We start from the raw sequence: 20,005 nt of genomic DNA, 5'->3' as shown, positions 1-20,005 counted from the left end.
CAATGACCCTGTGCATTCACTCCATTACCATTGTAATTGCCGAAACGGGATTCGAGATGGATGTACAACTACGTAGGAGGCGGTTTCCAAGGTAGTTCGGTTCTTCTGAATACAGTACAGTACTACAGTACCTATTGATGAGCATGGACCGTGTCCACATTTATTTTTCCGAGGATTGGCATTGGCCCTTGTTCAGAAGAGTTCCTTTCTAGGAAGTACAGTATAGTATTATAGACTGTAGAACTGGTTATACTCCGGCTCTTTTTGGAGGATAAGCTCTTGGGCCAGAACGTGGTTGGTTAGCCACCCACGCTGATTGGCCGTCGCGTCACACGTCTGCCACGCGCGAGTCACGCGACGCAAACGCGTCAAACTCTGCGAGACGCGTTTTTCCTTTCAGCCTCTGCTATTGTGAGTCCTGACTATTCTGACTGAAGACTCGAACAGAAATCAGCTGGGAATCACCTCCCTCCTACCAGCCCTCGAGAAGGAGATGCTGGGTATGGACAGGGTTGGGGTGAACCCTCCAGGGCTGGGGGAGAAGGGCCGTAGGGCAGGAAGACAGGACCAAAACTACACTCCTCGACACCCTGTAAATAGTTACGTGGTGTAGGATTATTAAACCACGCCGGGTCGCCACGGAATCCAGTGGCCAACGGCCAGAGATCAGAGTTCTGCAGAAGCACTTTGTTGTTATCCTTTTCTTCTTTAGCTCGTAGTTGATCGTCTGGGTCCGGTCAGCGGCATGGGCAGCGGTTCGCTGCAGGAAGCAGCCTGCACGTCATGGTCCATTGCATGGTACCATTCGGAGAGGATGCGCTACGAGTTGGTGGAGGGGGCCGTTGGTGAGATGCAGTCATGATGATATCGATAACGAAGATCATTCATACAACTTCCATACATTTGATACAAACGCATTACAATGGAGAACGGCGGAGCGGGTCATTGCGGGCCGCTGGGTCGAATTGGGCAATGGGAATTGCGCAGAAGATCGGCCTGGAAGGAAAAGGGCCTTCTCACAGTCCGCGGGACTAAGCTCGAGTGAGTGCTAGTCTCCCTGAAGGGCACCGTTTCAGGGGGCTCCGAGTCGCCTCGTGCTCCTTGTTGGTGGTCGGTGCTCACCTTGCGTCCGGCATCCCTCGATCTCGCTCCTTTTTTGTCTCGTTGTTTCACTGGGAATAGACAAGTAGAAAGGGTTCGTAGAATAAAAGGAGAGGGAATGTGCCCGGTTGAGGAGTTGAATTTGAATGAAAGAGAGCTCGAGAGAGTAGAAGAAAGTTTCCAAACCATCGTCACTCGTTGTTCAACCTGATTTTGCTGCCTGGGGAACCCAACCACGACATCATCTGACTTCATTCATTTCCATTTCCCTCATTTCTCATTTCTCATTTCTAATCCATCTCTCTCGCTGCCATTCTTTGTAGCCTGTCTCTCTCTCTCTCTCTCTCTTTCATCACCAAAATAACCTCTCCACTCCTGCGTAACAAAAAAGTGGAGCCCCCCGACTTGACGTGCCCGATGTTCGCTTGACCGTTTGCGGCCCTCCCAATTTTCTTTTATCGCCCGTCCCCCCCCGCCAAACTTCTTTCCCTCCCTAAACACTCGCTCGCTCCCTCTCTCCAACCCTCCACTTTCCCACCTTCCACCCGTCGCATTTCTCTCGGGTGAGGTGCAAACTGAAGCGCATTCCGACGACATTCTCATCCACTCGTTCTTAACCCGCCAACTCCGTCGTCGCGCTTCACAACTGCCTCCGGCGCATTTCGCGCACAAATCCAACTGTGCGCGATCACCAGCGCAAACCTGACCACCGACTCAACCACCCTGCCAAATCTCCTTCAACTCCTTTTTAATCTTTCCTTCCGCTCTCCGGCAAATTTATAATCATATCCTTCCATCTCGCGCAATCATGCTGCTCCCTTCCGCCCTCTCATGCGACGTGCGCCGGTCGTCTCGCTTCACCCCCAGCCGCCTCTTCTCAACACCTCCCCCGTCAGACCGGGGCTACCCATCTGGCAACGGCCTTCTTGGAACATGCCGCGCACTCCAATCACTCCTGAACGGTTCTCCAGCGCCGTCGCTGCGCCGCACGCCAAAGCCCCAACGCCTCCAGAGTCCTCTACCCATCACTCAACCGCGTCGCTCGCCACGCACGCGCAAAGTCGCACGCCCTGCCTCACCACGCCCAACTCCTCCCCCAACCAACATGGCAAACACACCTCCTCCACCTCCCTCTGCGCCCGCGCGCGGTGCAAATAAGCGCCGTCGCACAGAGTGGGATGACGACGACAGCGACGCGGACTTTGGTCAACCCATCTCCACGCCAAAGCGTCGCCGACACATCCCCTATGAACTCCCACTCGGCCTTTCCTCAACAGACTTCTATTCCCTACACTCTCCGCCAATCACACAATCACCGCCTTCTCCCGCGCGCCGGCAGGCCATGCCGCACGCGCAAGAACCCGTCGCGCGCATCGATCCTGACGCCGTCCTTCCCTCTATTGAAGCGCCAGATGAGCCATCTGAGACTGCTTCCGAGGATTGGGCCGCGGAAGAGGATCAGCGCCTGATTGAGGTGGTACTCGAAAAGTTCCGCCTCTCTCAGCAGGAATGGGATGAGTGCGCGCGCCAGGTGGGCCGCCGTAATGGTGCGGACATCGGGCAGCGGTGGCGCTGTCTCGTGGGAGAGGGACGAGTCGGTCTGCGACGCCGGCAATAATCGTCTCTCTCCTGTGTTTACTTGGCATGTCTTGTATATTATGACCATATCCTCTTTCTTTCTCTCTCTGTCTTTATTTCCCCTGCGTCGATTCGCTGTTGCGAGAAACAATCATGTATTATCATTTTTTTCTTTGGACTCTGTCACATTACCCTCTTCATGTCCATTCCCACTTTCGTTATCCGCTGTTTCTCCGCGTGGGTCGTCCTTTCTGGTTTCGCATCTGGCTATGTGAATTATCCCGGTCTTATCAGTCTTCATCCTGTCTACTGTTTTCAAATTGGGTGGCTCGACTGACTGCACATTGTTTATCCTGCTCTCGCTAACCCCGTTTTGGTCGGGTCCGCAAGCTTTTGTACTACTATCTATCTGTACTTTTACTCTAAAGATACCACCGTTCGATTTCAATTGCATTTTCTCTTGATTCATAGTTACTCTTGATTATTTTTAATTCGATTGTTTTGTCAACAAACAAATTAGTGTTGCTGAAGTAACAAGATTGTCAGATAAGCTTTACCCCTGCCTCGGCCGCTGATTGATGCACCGAGAACTATATATAGACTCGCGCATGACGCTTGGATGAGATTATCTGCAACTAACAGTGACTTACCTCCACATGGCCGACTTATAGGTGCTCGAGGTATCGCCTCACAACAAATGCAATTCCAGTTCACCAAGGTCCAGGCAGAATTGACAGTGAAACCTACAATGAATCTTGTTGCAAATGAACTTGAAACGGCAGCAAATATGGGACGTGGAAAATATCTCATAGAGGACCTGCGGACAGGAATTAAAAGCTCCTTGGTTAGAGTCAAAGAAAGAATGCGGTCGATGTAGAGATTCAATATGGTTTTAGAAAATAAAGCGAGTCTCCAGATGAATAATTATTAGACAAGAATTAAGCCTAGAGAAATATAGTGAGAGAGAAACGAGATCTTCTTTCCAAGCAGGGCCATATTCGTTCTATTCAAGCACTCCTTATCGACCCATCTCTCTATCAATAGATTGGATAAATTGAGACACATTGATCAAAAGAAAAACAGGACCACTTGGGCGAGCGCTAACATCCCGGCCAGCAAACAAGATCCAAACAGCTGATTCCTGGCTGATGCAGATATATAGCCAACATTCAACGAATTATTCTGATAGCCAACGGTGCGCAACCAGGTCGGGGTAGCGGTATCATTCCTCAGAACATCCGAATGATAGAGATCAATGAGACCTGAAAACGTCATGCTGAATTCGCCCGCGAGCATCACGTTGTATTCCTCCCACACTCCCTGTATCCAATACAAGGCGACTGCACTAAAGTCCCCCCTCATAGACATGTTTGCAGTGGTACCATCAAACTGGAGATCAACGACCGGGTTCGTGAAATTAGTTCCGTTGTACGTGGTATTGTAGGACATTATTGCAATTTTCCAACTAGAAACCTCGGTTCCACTGCAGTTTGCGGTCGTTGTACTGTTGACATACAAGTAACTTTCGCCCGCATATCTTGTCAGAACGCTGGAGAGATTGTACGGCGGGGCCTGAGTTTTCTCCAGTGTCCAGTTAAAGTTATTGTAACCTTTGTCGATGCTGTAATTTGTAGTGACCGGACTAGATGCCATTAGTGCGACAGCTCGTGGGATGTTGCTGATGATACTTACTAGGACGAATATAAGCCATAATCACGGTAAAATAGCTGCTCGACCCACCACAGGTTACTGATTGTGCCGAGGTCGAAGCCAAGAGGCCAGAGATTGAGAAAGGCGTTGACCGGGTCATTGACTGTATTGTATGTGGCTGGCTCTGTGAGCCCTAGTACAGTGGTATAATCTTTTGTGATCGTTTTGTTGCGAATAGCCGGACATGCTGACGAGGATGTGGAAGCTGCGAGTCCAGCATATGGGGAGAATTCAAAATGTGTTGTGCCATTGTAATACCTATACGGTATTGATGAGTATTCTCCTGTATATAAGGGCGATGAGCTATCAACTTACGATCCAACCCAAAGATAGTAGTCAGCCAAGGTCACGTTGTCGGGTCGAAAGTTGAGTATGGCAGGAGCATCTGAATCACTTGTTGATGTACTAGCTACGGCGACGGCTATGCCCAGAAGCATCAACCGAGCAGTTTGAAAACCGCGCATCTTGCTTCGAAATCTCTTGCACGGACAAGAATTTTCTTTGTATCCCAGAAGGGTTCTGCTTCTGATTATTAAACCCAAAGATCCCCAGGGTCCTGATGCTGTCGTGAAAAATCCCAGAATTGCTTGAAGAACGGAGCAGGGCAAATGCAGGGGGAAAGAGCTCTAGGGATCCGCGATGTCTTTATTGGGTGGCGCCTGTGTAGCGCCAGTCTATTAGCCAAGCTTTCCTTCGTAGATCTTAGCTTTGTGGGCCTTCGCTGTTCCAACGCAACAGGTCCAGACAAGGACAGTGGAGCGAGGATCGGTTGCGCTTTGAAGGAGGCTTGATCGGCCTTCTCCGTGATCGTGCGCCGATCTCACAACTACTCAGAGCTTTAGGATTTCATTCTGGGCATAGATTGCCGACTAAGCATTGAGCAGTCCATTATGCCGAGCCGATGTGGCGGAAAGTTTGACTTTTGTTGATCGGGGAGATGTACGAGTACGAGAGATCTCCGAGATGGCTACGTTATTAAAAGGCTGTGAAAACAAATAATGGACAATGTATTTACGCAGTGACTAAGGCTCAGGAAAAGACCTGGTGCTTCGTGTTGGTGTGACTTGGTCATGGTAAGTCTCGCCCCAAGACCCTGACCATCACGATAGACAAGGAGATGATTCGATCTACGAAGCCTCTGTACGAGAGAAAACTCACAACTCGTTTACGCGTGAACTCTTAGCCGAGGACGGCCCGGAGGAGGCTAGGCAATGAACGGGGTGGGGTGCCTTTCTGAAAGCACGGATTTTCAAACTCGGATTTAGGATGTATGCTCCTATCTGAGTATAGTGCCGGCAATAAAGAGCCGCATAATATGCTCGACTCCATCTGAGCAAATTCTCTGATATGATCGAACTCGCTTGGGAGAGGCTAGCGTGCTGCGTGAGTCGTGGTGCAGAGCACTGCGAATCCACTAGTTTCCCAGGGCGGCAAGTCTCCTCGATTTGAGTCTAAGCTTTATAGCGAGATGTTAGTATATACGCTATAGCTTAGCGCATACGAGTGGTACGTGGACTCCACTAGTCCTTAAAACGGAAGTCTGGCAATTGCCTTCGCAATCAGTCCATGGAACGGTGCTGTATTGTTCACTTTGAGAGAAGTAGTACGACGTAGTACGACGGATATTTTAGGAACAAGACTGTTTGGATTTGAAAGCTTATGTAATGATTGTCTATTGACTAGTCAAAATCGAGCCTTCTTATAGAGGTCTCAGGTATCTATATTGAACATCTGTTATTACTGAACACTAGCACTCTTCTCGAGGTGCATAGGAGCATTGCTATTGTGTATGCGCTAGCCAAATTTCAAACAGCTACGGCATATCTGGAGAATCCCGTACCTGTAGCAAACCCACCCATATCGCTTATGTATTCTCATTTTCGACGGCTAGGATTTCTCAGCCAAAGTTGGCACATACAAGATCTGCCCTGAAGGTGTCGCTGCTGCTACCAGTGATACTCTAGCAAACAACCCAGGGGACTTTGTCACATCGAAGCCCTCGATGGTGCTGATATTTATTGGAGTATATAGGTGAGTTTAATATTCCTGGTATTCCTACTGGTAGTAGAGAGGATAGTTCGAACAACCTATCCGTCTTCAAGCCATGCGAACTGTCTTGCCAGGCAAGTCTATTAGCATCTCCGTTCCTACCTCTTACAACTACCCGAAAGCGTTTCCCACCGCTGTGGTTCGTTGAATTTTCAAATACCAACTGTCAATGCGACATGATAACTTTGATTTGGCCATTTCATCGAAGACGTGTAGTTCTTTGTGCGGGGAAGCAATGTTTGCACAGCCTCGGGTGACACTGGTGATTTGGCTGCATAAATACTCCGCATTTACTCCTCTTTTGTGGCATCGCTTGCGCGATTCAAATAAAAAAGGGCCGGATTTCAAGTTCCCCGGAAATCCTAGAGAAATCACTTCACCTATGCTGGATATTTCGAACTGACAAACACACCTGTACTCACCTGAAACCCCAAACATGGCTCCAGATATGATGAAAGCTGCCATCTACAAAGAGGTATACCATGCCAGCCTCCCTTCGTACGCATCTCAAACCAAACCACTTTGATAAGCTAACCAAGTATCCCAATCAGGCCGGTCAACCCCTCGTCATCGAACAAGTCCCCGTCCCGACACCAACAGGGAGGAACGTCCTGGTGCGAGTCCAGGTGGCATCACTCTGCCACTCAGATGTTCTCATTACCTCTGGCAAAGGTAGTCCTATCCCCCTTCCCCAAATTATCGGTCACGAAGCCATCTCCACCGTCGAAGCTCTGGGACCCGATGCAGCACCCTTTGGCATCAAGCCCGGCGATCGTATCGGTGCCCCGCTGTGGCAGGACATGTGTCTCGAGTGCTGGGAATGCAAGAATATCGGGCCTCAGTATTGCCCCAAAATTACTATGCGCGGAATAAACTGTGCCGGGTACTTTGCCGAATATGCCCTCGTGGACGCGGCGACGGCAGTGGTTATCCCACAGATAGATGATGCCGATGTCTCGCCAGCGCAGCTATCGCCTATCTTCTGCGCGGGGATTACAGTCTGGGATGCTCTTGAGCGCGCAGAGATTAAACCTGGAGAAACGGTTGCTATTGTGGGGGTTGGTGGGCTGGGCGAGATTGCGACCAAGTATGCGCATGCACTTGGGGCAAGGGTTTTGGGGTTGGATATTCATGATGGGCAGTTGGAGAGTGTTAGGGATGGTGGAAGTGCAGATGAAATATTGAATACGCGAGACCTGCAGCCTCAAGATGTGCGGGCGCGTATTGCAGCGATGAACCATGGGAGGATGGTCGATGCTGTTGTTGTTACTTCGGGTTCGATCCCGGCATATCAAACTGCAATTTCGATCTTGAGGGTCGATGGACGGTTGATGGTTGTTGGGATTCCCTCCGAGCCATTGCCGCTTAATCTGGGCCAAGTTTCGCTTCAGTCTTTCAGGTTTGTTGCATTTTTCCACGGGAAGAGGAACGAATGGCTAATCGTATGGTTAATAGGATCCTTGGAGCTAAAGCGGCCGGCCAATTAGGAGCTACGCGATGTCTAGAGTTCTCGCTAAGAAAGGGGATTTATCCCAAGATCAACCCGAGGAAGTTTCAGCTTGAGGAAATCAATGAGATGATAGCGCTGATGGAAGCTGGGAAGGTGCATGAGGGGAGAATGACAGTGCAATTCTTCTAGGTTATTACGATCCCTTTGGCCATGAAGTAGTGCTCATAGTGGGAGCCAGACGATAGCAAAAGATTTCTTCTGGTAATCGATTCAATCCTATCAGGCCCATCTTGATGCTTCTCAGACATTTCTCGACTCATTATTGATGTCCCCATCTGTAGAATAATTTCTTACCCGTCCAAAAACTTACAGACAAGGGCACACATCTGTTTCAACGATAAGTGTGATCGTACTACACAACGATTGGCAAGGGAAATATTTTCAAAAATGTAGGATCATAAAAGAATATGTGACAGGTTGTTCCAAAACCGAAGGCACCTCTTTAAACTGCACTCTTTTATTGTTATCGAAAATCCGCCCCCACGTCGCATTCAAAATATGACTTGTGGCTTAATATTTCCGGTCTGACAGGCTTCATCATGACTCACCCAAACTTCACGAAGGCTATAACTATACAACAAACAAGAACGAGCGAAATGTCATCCGCCGAAATTCAAAACATTTCGTTGACGACCAGCCAACATGGCACACATACCAGTAGAGATTCTCTTGCAGATCATCCAGGCAGCAGTTGACACAATCCCAATCCCAGATCTAGTACGAATGAGACTTGTCAACAGTATACCAGCCCCGCCCAAATAAACAATCAAACGCGGACTAATAGTCAAGAACAGGCCTCTTCTCCAACGAAATAACAACTCTCCTCCTCCAAAGCCCCCGCCTAGAAGACGACGGGTTCGGCTTCGCCCACGAAAGCCGACACGCACAAGGGAGACGCTATAAAAAATGGTGGACTAAATTCCCCACGCAATGGAAACGTCAATATCTCCACCAAAAGGTGCAACAACACCCCACCAACCGCTGCATATTCACCACCTCCATCCACGAACTCCTCGCCATCCCACATGCCCCTCGCACAAAAGACCAAGAACATATACTAATAGACAAGTTAATCGACGCCTGGCTGTGCGGCAGATTCAGGCCATTCCGTGACGTCTACGATCACAGACGATTTACTTGGCAAGCGAAACCCTGGATATCGGCTGAACGCACAATGGATGTAGCGCTAGCGACTAGCGCGATTATCAGGGGCGATTGTGCGGAATTGAAGAGCCTTATTGACAGACATTATGATCCTAATTATGGATCTCTTGTGTTTCTTTGGGGTACGACTGAGCGATTTGGTTGGATTCGGCTGCTCGAGGTTGCTGGGGCGAAGGGGTCGCCGGAGGCGATTCAGTTTCTGCTTGCAAATGATTCCAAGGGAAAGTTCGAGAATTGGTGTCGTCTTAACGGTATGTTCGAACTGGCTGCGAAGTTGGGGAATATGGGGGCTGTGAAGGGGTGGATTGACTATTTCAAGAGGATGAATGAAGATCTTGAGGCTCGATTGAGTGCTGCGGTGATGACTGCTGTTCGGGTTCGAAGGCCCGATGTTGTGGAATTTATCGAGGAAGAGAGCGGGATTCAGTTTGATAAGTCTCATGTCTTGTTTGACATGTTCATGGATGGTGTTGTTAGGATGCGAATGAGCCAAGTGCAGTACTACCTCAACTGGGGCGGGTTCGATATCAACATGCAGACTGAGAGGTTTCGGTATGGACCAGTGAACGGTGCAATCTATAGGTGCAAGGGCGTGCCTGATCTACAGCTTGTGGCTTTTCTTTTGGAACATGGAGCAGATCCGAATCGATTTAACCCGACAGCAAAACTGACGCCGTTGCAAATCGCCGTGCAAACGAGAAATGTTGCACTTGCGAAGCTACTGATTGAATATGGCGCCGATATTAACGCATCACTATGGTTTCAGAGGAGGAAATCTACCATATCTCTGCTACAGGTCGCGGTGGATGGTAGATCGGTCCCCATGGTTCGCTTTTTAATAGAGAACGGGCTGGACAGAGAGTATATGTACAAAGGGAGAACGGTCGAGGTCAGAGGGGACACAGTTGAGGGTGATAACTCCCAATTGCGCTTTCAGCGGAAGATGCAGGATGGCTCGAAACCAGTCGTTGACGAAACGGGCTATGTGGTATTCTTGGGTGACAAGGCTGAGAAACATCGAACGGTGGTAGGAAGTCAAGCATAGGAGAAAAATATGAGTACTGGCGTACTGAAAGTATTTATCAAATGAAAAGAATAAAAATCATGCAATATCAGTCGAAGGGGGAGAACACCATCAACGCCAGACACCCAGCCTGAGATTCCATAATCAAAAAGGACAAGGGTTCATGCACACCATCCTCTAAGCTAAGGGGTCAACAGTTCTCAGAATCTAGAATAGGACCCACAGTCAGTAAATTCAAACGAGATGAAAGAATGAGCAATGGCTAAACATACCGGATCTCGTAGCTTCCTGCACGAGTCATGTACCTTACCCACTTGACGGAACTGTAATTGCTCTTCTCAAACACTTTGAGATACCGCACAAGCAACCCAGAAGAGGTAAACATGAGGATGCTAAACGAAAGACTAAGCGGCGGTCGACTCCAGGCCTTCTGGTGGGTCATCGACGTAAGAGTCGCCTCAGCGTTGAGGACAAACTCGCTCTGACCCGAGAACCGCGCGATCTTCCAAACGATATTGTTCTGCTCAGGCTCATACTTGGCGCGACCCTGGCTCGTGCGTTCGGTGGTCTTTGCAGTGTTCAGCGGCGTCGGAATACGGACCACGACATTCGTCGCAAACAGCTTCGAACTGTAATTGGCCTTGATCGCCACGCTGTACTCGACCTTGGTTGTGCCGATCTCACGCACAATCGGGTGCACCTTGAAGGGCAAGTTGACGTTTTCCGTTGCGCGATAGCGCATCAACTCGAACTCGCCGTCCGGCGGCACGAATGAGATGATACGGTCAGCATCGAAACGACCCAATTTAACGCACTGGTGGAATTGACAGTCCTCGAGCGTGACCGAGCCGGCGGCAGCTCGTGTAGCCTTGTTGTTCCCCGAAATCCCCCCACCTCGCCCTCCATTCGCCCCGGAGGAGGCTCCAGAGTCCAAGAGAAGTCGGTCGTTAAGACCGAATTTGCATTCGGGAGTACCGGTAAGATATGCTCGCATGACAATCTGCCCATTCACATCGGCGCGCAGGACGGTACCGGTTGCCGACATCAGGAGGTTGACGTCTTCGATCACATCGACAAAGGCTTCATTCTTGCGATATTTGATATCGGAACGGCGCCAGGAGAGCGCACCGGTCGCTTGCTGAGTGATCCGGCTGGAGTCTGTTGGTGAGTTGGCAATGGCGGACTTGACCCCCTCGGTCGTGATGTACATTTTCAAGGTATCGGTCTCGGTATTTTGGGGGTAGCCGAAGTCGAGGATTTCTACATGGCGCCATCACAGTCATTATCAAGGCAAATCGAAGAGGAGAAGCTCCTGCTCGTCAGAGTCGCGACTCACCATCAAGCAATTCGTAAATCAACACAAAGTTATTCTTCACAGCCTCCTCATCGAACTTTCCAAAGTAACTCCTCCCCAGCACAATTAGCCGGTAGAGGAATTCGAAGACTAGCGCAGCATTGGCATTGCTCTTGGTCACCGCGACCAGGTAGATATTCTCGTGCTTGACATGACTGAAGGTAGTCGAGCCCAGGGTCAGGATCGGGGAGCGGACCTGCGGATTGGCGATGACCTGGATACGGAAGATGTCGGCGAGGCGTGGGCGACAATCACTCCGGAAGGCGCGGAAGATGAGGTTCTCGCCCTTCTGATTGAAGACTAGGATCCCCGACAGCATGGTGGTGGTGTAGTATGCTGGGGGAGACAGGGCTCATCCCGTTTGGCAGGTCGAAGTTCCAGGAGCTCGGGCGAGGGGGGGGAAAGGGTGTGGGGTGGATCGACACCGCCTGGACAAGGCAAGTATACTCCGTACGCATGCACATGGCCTCAGCAAGCCACATTTCTTACAGTCGGACATGATGTGTAAATGTATTATGAAGGACATTCGATTCCTTGGACAGACTCGAGTTGATATGGCAGATTTTGGCTTCTTACATTACCTCTCTTAGCATTGCCAGTTGCGATACGAGAGTTTAACGAGTACTTAATATTTTGACACACACTGTTTACATGGCCATAATGTTCGCTTTCAAGGGTTCTGGTCAAGCCAACCGATGACCCCAGCATAAATTCAGGTATGAACAACAGTGGACAACAACAGTCCATCAGCAAAGCCGAAAGTAACAAGAAGAAAAATCCCAGCGACAAAGATGCAAGGTGGAAGGATTAGCCTGGAATGGTGTCAATTCCAGGAAGCAAGAGGGTGAAGATCGCAGAGGGAGAGAATCAAGGGCAAGTCGCTGGGTAGGGAGGGATATCATGCAAAAGGCCCAGGTCGGGAGCAAATTGACAAAATTACAAAGGACATATACAACCAAATAAGACAATGATCGAACAAGAAAAAGAGAGCAAAGGACAGGCGACAGTAGGCCTATCAATTGCCAGGCCCTACACCTGTGCTAGGCCTGGTATTCGGCATGGACGGACCCTCGCTCGGCACAATGCCGACCTTGGGGTCTGGAATCTGGATATCAAGGGACATGTATGCAGAGCGGCGCAGGCTCCAGATGTGCACACCGTCCTTGGCGCCAACTTCACGATTCCACTTCTCCAGCCAGGACTCCACTTGTTGCAATTGGCCCTTGATTGTCGAGGCATTCATATCGTCCCAGATCCAACCAGTTAGGAGCCCAATTGCTCCGTCGAACCAGTTTCGTAAGCTGAACGGGTCAAAGGCCTTGACGAGGCCCTCGTTGACAGTAGCGATCACTTTCCGGAACTCTTGCTCTGACAGCAATGGATCCAAAATCTCGGGATACAAATTAGAGAACGTCGGCGCCAAATCACCCTTGATCATCCAGTCGCGGCGAATGCGAATGACTCGGGTTGTGAGGTATTCTTCCGAACCGATGGGAACGTGCGGGTTAAAGTGAGGGAAACAGGGGTGCGCGGGGCCCCAGGCCAGTTCATCGGCGACATCAGGAGGGACTGGGCCGGTGTTGGAGGGGACTGAGGCGATCTGGGATTGGGATCGGAGAGAGGTTTGGGACTGGGCATGGCGCGGTCGGTCGTCGTCGCGGCGACGAGTGCCATCATGGGCGAGATGGACTTCTTCAGGCGGCCGGAGGTTCTCGACGTCCTTGGCGGCGCTCCCAGCAAAAGCAGCTGCCATCTCTGTTGGAGATAATTGTACGCTGCGCCGGTGTCGCGGGGGTAAAGCGATACTCGTGTGTCCGCTTTCAGTTTCACCCTGACTGTGTTCGACGATTAGGCTGGTTGGAGATGGAGTAAGGCGACTGCGTCGGCGTTCAGGGACGGTGAGTAGAGGGTATGCGTCGCGCTGGGGGCCGAGGGGGAGACTCTCGTCGGAGCGGTGGGGTGGGACAGTAATCGGAGTGATGCGAGGAACGTGATTGACGGGGTTGGCCAGGCGAACGGCCGGCGGGCGAAGGATGGCAGGGAACGACGACGGGCCCGAGAGGGGGACGCAGTGTCGTCGCGGTGCGCGAGTGAAGGGCGGAGTCGCCTCCACGGGGGCGTGGCCGCGGGCTCCACGAGATCCAAAGGATGACCGTCGCTGGGAATGCGGACCGGGCGGGAGAAAGCGAGAGGAATTGGATTCGACTTCCCTCGATCGAGGACGAGGGATCGCAAAGGACGCCGTTTTGAGAAGGAACGAACGATTTCCCCAAAGGGAAAAGAGAAAAGGAACAGGAGCACCGAAAGGGACGTGCGGTGGTTTTTTGAGAGACGAGCGCGAGAGCGCGAAAGGAGCGGATGGAGATCGGCACCAGGAAACGAGAGAGGAACGAACGAGATGAATTGGCGATAGTCGGTCAATTGTTCACCAAACGAAGGGCGATGAAATGTAGAATGAAAGGAGAGAGGACTGACTGAGTCAGATCAAAAGCAACAATGCCTCAGTTCAAGGGCTTATCCTGGATTGTCTCAAATTCGAGGCCGTAATCCCGGCCGGTCGAGCCTCGAGTGAGGCTTTTCGACTAGTGACAAATCGGACGAATCGTGAGGATCCCCAGAGGATCGGCTTGGCAGAGACCAAATAGAAGGGCAAAGTGGTTCGTTAAGGCAGCCAAAAATTGACTATAGATAGCTGGCGAGGTCAATAAATTGAAGCAAAGTCATCCTCGAAAAGAAATAGCCGGCCAGCGAATGTGTTTATGTACAGCAGAGCCCACAATCGACCGCCACTCGGGGTCTTCGTTCTATGGGTCCATCTAGACGACAATAATTCCTCCTAGCTCCAATTCGACCTGTCAATTCTCCCCGTTTAGCCCGTTTCACGCTGATCCATCAATCGCCCTCCCTTGTTTCATCCGTTCGTTCTGCCTAGGCGAAGGATCTCCTAGCTCCCCGACCGATCCAAGCCCACGTCAGAGCTACGGACAGACGTTAAATGCAGTTCCAACTGTGTGGAGTCGTACATCATTGGATAAATTGCCCTTTTGACACGCATAGTACTGTATGATTGAGCGAGTATGTACACTATACCGCTAGTTTTACGGCAGTCAGGCTGCTCGTCTTGTAGTATACTCGTTGAAAATTCAACCATCCCTCGTTTGTCAAATCCCTAACTCGATCGAAGATAACCGAGATATTTCGTTTTTTTCAAGTCTAGTAAATATTTTGTCTTTGAAATCGTCTTTGCAATTGTCATTTCCGTCGTCTTGTGAATCATGCATGTAATCTTCCATCCTGTCACATTAATCTCCAAAATCCTCCAAGTTGGACATCGAGCCCGTCTGATTCCAGTGGATAAAATGGCATATAAACCCTTGAGCCTCGGTGATACTGGCACATATACGATTCTCAAAGTCGTATGATCGCCACAGGTCACTGTCGAGGGGTCCGAGAAAGCGAGTTCCGCGAATAGATTCCTTCATGAAACTGATCCGGAAGGCAAAAACCTTTCCCTGCGTAAGGTAGAATTCACCAGCTTCACATTGTTCGGACACAACACGATCTTGAGGCACTTTCTGTCCATTATAGAGTCGGTTTATTTGGTCATGGAAGGCCACGCTCGAAGTGGATTGATGTGTAAATGCAGGAATTCACGACAGTCTGCATAAATTCAGTGTTCAGGTTGTAGGCTACCTGGACCACCTTCTCCTTGTATTAGTTAGGGCTCATGGTCGAATTCTCGAAGTCCGGGTCCAACAGAGTAGCCAGAGCCAGGTATTCGAGACGGGTGCCTTCGATACACTTAGGAATTGGCTGACCATCGGCGGTGTAGTCACAGTACACTTGGAATGGTGCATCTCCATGCCAGCGGTGATCACAGTGCTCAAGTCATGCAGCATTGACTTTTCTTTGCAGTGCATGCTTTCGATGTCATCGGGTATACGGATTCGCATGGTAGTCTTTACACTAGGTGAGAGGTGTAAGGTAAAGGAAAATCAGGAGAAGGGCAGAGGGGAGATAGCCTGTGGAAGATGTGAGATGTGATTCTTGGAATCTCCTTTGGGGAAGACATACCGGAGAGGCAAGATACCACAAGGTATCGGCACGAGATTACCGGACTGAGGTCGAGTCGAGCGAAGCAAAATGCAGGAGAAAGGACAATCTTCCAATCAAGGCACAAAGCGAGAATCTAGCCTTAAACAGGACAGAATCCTCGACAATGAGGTAACGGCATAAGCTGTTACATTGATGGGTTTCACGAAGGTTCCGCTCTGCTGTTATAGTGGTATAGTTCATAAGCTTCTGGCCTATGTTATAGATAATGTCCGATTGCTAACTATTTTGGTTAAGCACGTCTTAGCTACTTGACTCCGTATGTGGAACCATGAGAGTTCGGTGAAAAATGAGTTGAAGGCCCTCAAGGAGCCGTACTAAATAGGGACACTCACTTTAAAGTAGAGCATGCCCATTGTACTTAAGGTATGTCGGTCTCTTGAATTCCGGTTTCCAGACTCAACAAACCCAATCGGACCCCAAGCGTCCTCTACATCCACCCTTATCAAATCGAACTTTCTCCTCACTCTTGACGATGGTGTCTCTGCCTGCAATAACTAGACTCAGTCCCACAACTGGGCTCACCTCTGGGGGCTCTCAGATTTTGATCACGGGCAGCAACCTGTCAGGCTCGACGTTGGTCCACTTTGGCACTACGATAGCCATTCCTACCTCGAGCACTGCAACGTCTTTCAGTAGTATCTTCTCAGCATGCAGCGGGTGCTGCCAGAGTGGTGGTCACAACTGGAGCCGGTGATAACACTCAGCCAGTGTTCTTCAATTATACCGCTATTGTTGGTCCTGTTCTCACTGGTTTGTGTCCAGCTACTGGTCCCACCTCGGGAAACAATGTTACGAAAATCACAGGCTCAAACCTGCTCTATGCAACCAGCGTGACATTTACGCAGGGTGCTACTATATGCCCTGCGAGCATTGCCTGTCAATCAGATTGTCAAATTGCCGCGATGGTGCCCGCCAGTTCAGTGGATCTAGCACAGACTGCACTTCAAACAGGCTTCAGATGATCGTAACCGCCTACCTTCTAGGCTATACAGCAGTGTCCTGTCCGAGTCCAGCTCTAACAAACGAGACGGAATACATCCAAAGGTTGAGATCCAGAAGCCAGAGGAGCTCTGTGATGGTGATTGAACCCACCGTCTCCTCCCATCTCAATGCCAAAGCGCGTTGAGTACTCGGTATGTTCTTGGATGTAAAAGTATCTTCGTGCGACAAGTTCATACGCGTTCTCCTCGCCACGAGTCTAACTATACATATTTTGAGTCAAATCGTGAGTTGGGGCATGTTCCAGTTTCTACAGCTCCTTTTGTTCCGCTGGTGACAGTCTTTCCAGTAATATTGACGTTCTCATTGTTGCCACTCTCCTACCACAGGAAGGGACGCCGCGGTCACATATTAAAATCGAGTTTGGAATTTCTGAAACCGCGTCTTTCCAGAATGCTGCTCGAAGATGGAGACTAAGAAATTGGATCAGTCAAATATGAAGGCTCCTGGATGCTTCAAGCGGTCCTTGCTGTTCACAGGGTGCATCCCCTCGAGGTCACGTGAGTGTTTAGATAGACATGGCTACGCAGTGCGATCTTGGCCCTTAAAAAAAGCCACAGGTGAAATTCACCATAGATGCTGTATTGCCGATCCAAATTAGACGTCCAGTAGCTTGCGAATTAGTCTGTGTGGGTGAACAGGGTGATATCAAAGAGGTGTTGAACGAGAACAGGCGGGTTGACTGCACGTCATCGAGGGATCTGGTTTACCCTCCCTGTTGACAGCCGACGCTCTTCCCAGCAGCCCTTCCTCCGTACATCCGTCGAGGGTGATCCTGCCAATGACGCAAATCCAGCTCATCGAGTGCATGGGATGCATTTCTTCAAATTCTCCGAAATACCGATTTGCAAGGATTGACAAGTTCTGACGATGGACCAATTCAACACCAGGGGGTGGGGATAGCATCAGCGTCTACCAAACACATCCCTGCCTGACTTGTGAACCCCTCTACTGTGACATTCCAGCCGATCAGCAGGCAGGAAATTTGTGCAAGCTGGCTAGCCTAGTCACTGGGCTTCGCAAAGGCCATGTTCACGGCTGGGATTCTTGCCATGCCGGACTCCTCGGCTGGCACATTCCACCCCTCCACATCCAGGCGCGTCGACGTGTTCACAGCCTGCGTTCTGGCCGAGTCGGATCCTTCTTTTAGTCTCTGTCATTTCTTCCTGCGAGACTGTCCCGCCACCAGCTGATAAGTCTACCGCTGGGTTGTGTCAAAGACAGACGGTTATCATCCTTCCATCCTACGCGACGCGGCCTCTACAACTAGATTGCTTTCGGCTCTTGTGGTCCTCACCCTTGACATTCAACCTTTGTCGGCGACGCTGCAGGGCAGCTCGCACATTTCAACAACGCACTCATGGCTACCGGATTCTCTCCCACGCCTCGAAAGGAAGGGACGTGGACTAAATTGGTGATATTCGTTTCGTTATATTGCCTGATCCTCGAGTCCATTGTCGGACTAGTCCTTGTCTTCTATCTGTATGGCAATCATTGGGTCGATTCGAAGATGACCCTGAGCTTGGTTCTATGCATGGTCGCAGTATGTATACATAGTGAAGCCGACCTTAGCCGTGTACTGACCTCTCTAATAGTCATTTCTAACCATCCCGCTGGTCTCGCTTCAGAGCTTGGTCGCCTGGCAGTATAACAAGATTGGAGGATTCGGAGAGCAGAAAACAGTCCTCCACAATATCTGCACGTACTTTCTCCGACTGGATCTTCTGCTATGGCTCGCTACGAGTGTAACTGGTTTGATTGTAGCTGCCCAGCAGCTAGCATGTCTTCCAGCTGGAACAGATGCCAGCTACTGGAGAGTTGGCACCAGCTGCGTGTTTCACCGATCATCAGTCATCGTATCCATCATTTCATTGTAAGTCACGCAGAATTGGAAGCGGTCTTCATTTACATCTAACGATTGTCTTTCAAGGGTCACGGTGTGTACCATGTACTGTGCACGAGAGCTTTGCGATCGTCCATACGACGTGTCCATCATTGGGATCTATAAGCGCTCTCAGGCCCTTCGTGATGGCAGCGTCTTCTCGGCCCACAGCTGGGACAGTGACGAAACCCTCAAGAACGAAATTTTGAATCTTTGCCGCCAGCACGATGGGAAAGCCGGCGAAGAGCCTTGGTTTTTTGACCCCCTGGCTGATAAAGTAAACTGCCATCCAAGCATCCGTCACCCTGCACCCGTTCGCCTACGCCCACAGCTTCGAATAAACACAAACCCCGGCTCCGAATACGGAGAGATTGCTTCAGGAACTACGGTCTCACCTGATGGTTCGTTGTCTCGCCTCTCTCCTGGTGGCCAAACAATTGTGAGCGAGTTTTATCCGATATCAAGAACTTCAACAGTTATGACCTCACAAACCGCCTACGAATCACACACACTTCTGTCCGATTTCGCAATTCCTAAAGTACCAGCAATTCCTGCACAATTCACGTCAAATCACAAGAGGGGAAAGTCATCGCTATCGTCTTTCAGACGGTTTCTTCCAAAGTCCTTCCCACTGTCTTTGCCACTATCATCGGATCCCCAGATTCTCGCTCTTGCGGATCCCAATGCAGTATCAGACGTGGAGAAGCAGGTCGTGACACCGTCTCCTTCTAGCAAGAATATTGCTGCGAATGACACAGATGTGCCAGCCAACGCGACTCAAACCTCGCCAGCATCCAGTGCGACCCAGACTTCTCCCAATTCAACGAGACCAACAGAGACCCAACCGGAAGGTCACGCTCGTACAATGACTATGAACTCAGCCGATGCTCCAGAAGTCGTGATGTCCGCCGAGCCCAGCAAAGTCGGCCGGTCCCAGATGGCATGCTTGGCTCAAACAACCATGTCCATCCATCATCCTCACCATCCTCACTACATTCCCAGACCACCAATCACGCCATCTCCACGAAAATACTCCTCCTCATGTCGTCAGAACTCCGCCGTTCTTCCACTACACGCCGAGCCCCCACGCCGAACAACTTCTCGCCAAACCCACGCCGTCCCGTATCCGGTCCGCAATAGCTCCTACTCATTCGACAAGCATCACATGCCACGACACACGCCGAGCCAGCACCATGCCAATTGGCACCCTCATCCTCCCCGTCGGGCCAATCAACAGGTCTTCGACCCAGGCCGCTCGGTGCCTAATCTACAACGCCGCAATGATGTTGAGGTTATCTATCCCAGCACCCGTCGGCCGCGTAGCAGTACGCAGGGCGGTTTCAATGGTCCACTGAGCTGCATCATGGAGTCTGGCTCAATTCCGCAGGGATCTATTGATGATTCCAAGTTCGCTGCTGCGGCCTCAGAAGGCAAGCCTAACGTGATTGATCAATCGACTTATCGCGGTGCGAATAGGACCAGTCTGGGCTTTTACTGAAGGATTGGACTGTGTATGAT

At 50.4% G+C, this 20,005-nt stretch overlaps 7 protein-coding genes across 7 annotated transcripts; 4 read left to right on the top strand and 3 right to left on the bottom strand.

The window, feature by feature from the left end:
- Positions 1-1,909: 1,909 nt before the first annotated feature.
- On the top strand, positions 1,910-2,719 carry N7458_003144 (uncharacterized protein; the record flags this gene model as incomplete). Its single annotated transcript, XM_056906527.1, has 1 exon — positions 1,910-2,719. The coding sequence occupies one exon, from the start codon at positions 1,910-1,912 to the stop codon at positions 2,717-2,719; it is 810 nt and encodes a 269-aa protein (XP_056770634.1).
- A 1,028-nt stretch (positions 2,720-3,747) lies between these two features.
- N7458_003143 (uncharacterized protein) lies at positions 3,748-4,853 on the bottom strand (the record flags this gene model as incomplete). Its single annotated transcript, XM_056906526.1, has 3 exons — positions 3,748-4,321; positions 4,372-4,647; positions 4,705-4,853. 3 exons carry the CDS (start codon positions 4,851-4,853, stop codon positions 3,748-3,750), a joined length of 999 nt encoding a protein of 332 aa, XP_056770633.1.
- A 2,021-nt stretch (positions 4,854-6,874) lies between these two features.
- N7458_003142 (uncharacterized protein) lies at positions 6,875-8,077 on the top strand (the record flags this gene model as incomplete). Its single annotated transcript, XM_056906525.1, has 3 exons — positions 6,875-6,913; positions 6,990-7,837; positions 7,894-8,077. 3 exons carry the CDS (start codon positions 6,875-6,877, stop codon positions 8,075-8,077), a joined length of 1,071 nt encoding a protein of 356 aa, XP_056770632.1.
- A 513-nt stretch (positions 8,078-8,590) lies between these two features.
- N7458_003141 (ankyrin repeat domain-containing protein) lies at positions 8,591-10,157 on the top strand (the record flags this gene model as incomplete). The annotated part of the gene is made up of 2 exons (XM_056906524.1): positions 8,591-8,665; positions 8,733-10,157. The coding sequence occupies 2 exons, from the start codon at positions 8,591-8,593 to the stop codon at positions 10,155-10,157; spliced, it is 1,500 nt and encodes a 499-aa protein (XP_056770631.1).
- Positions 10,158-10,398: 241 nt separating this feature from the next.
- N7458_003140 (AP-2 complex subunit mu) lies at positions 10,399-11,809 on the bottom strand (the record flags this gene model as incomplete). The annotated part of the gene is made up of 2 exons (XM_056906523.1): positions 10,399-11,396; positions 11,473-11,809. The coding sequence occupies 2 exons, from the start codon at positions 11,807-11,809 to the stop codon at positions 10,399-10,401; spliced, it is 1,335 nt and encodes a 444-aa protein (XP_056770630.1).
- A 696-nt stretch (positions 11,810-12,505) lies between these two features.
- N7458_003139 (ERF4 family protein) lies at positions 12,506-13,243 on the bottom strand (the record flags this gene model as incomplete). The annotated part of the gene is made up of 1 exon (XM_056906522.1): positions 12,506-13,243. One exon carries the CDS (start codon positions 13,241-13,243, stop codon positions 12,506-12,508), a length of 738 nt encoding a protein of 245 aa, XP_056770629.1.
- Positions 13,244-17,965: 4,722 nt separating this feature from the next.
- N7458_003138 (uncharacterized protein) lies at positions 17,966-19,985 on the top strand (the record flags this gene model as incomplete). The annotated part of the gene is made up of 3 exons (XM_056906521.1): positions 17,966-18,148; positions 18,201-18,478; positions 18,536-19,985. The coding sequence occupies 3 exons, from the start codon at positions 17,966-17,968 to the stop codon at positions 19,983-19,985; spliced, it is 1,911 nt and encodes a 636-aa protein (XP_056770628.1).
- Between the last annotated feature and the right edge of the window lie 20 nt (positions 19,986-20,005).

The sequence above is a fragment of the Penicillium daleae genome, assembly GCF_028827525.1.
Source record: "Penicillium daleae strain IBT 16125 chromosome Unknown utg000002l_segment0_segment0, whole genome shotgun sequence".
In the NCBI taxonomy this organism is placed as follows: domain Eukaryota; kingdom Fungi; phylum Ascomycota; class Eurotiomycetes; order Eurotiales; family Aspergillaceae; genus Penicillium; species Penicillium daleae.
Note: the sequence above shows the minus strand (reverse complement) of the source record. Positions and strands in the feature narration are given on the sequence as shown.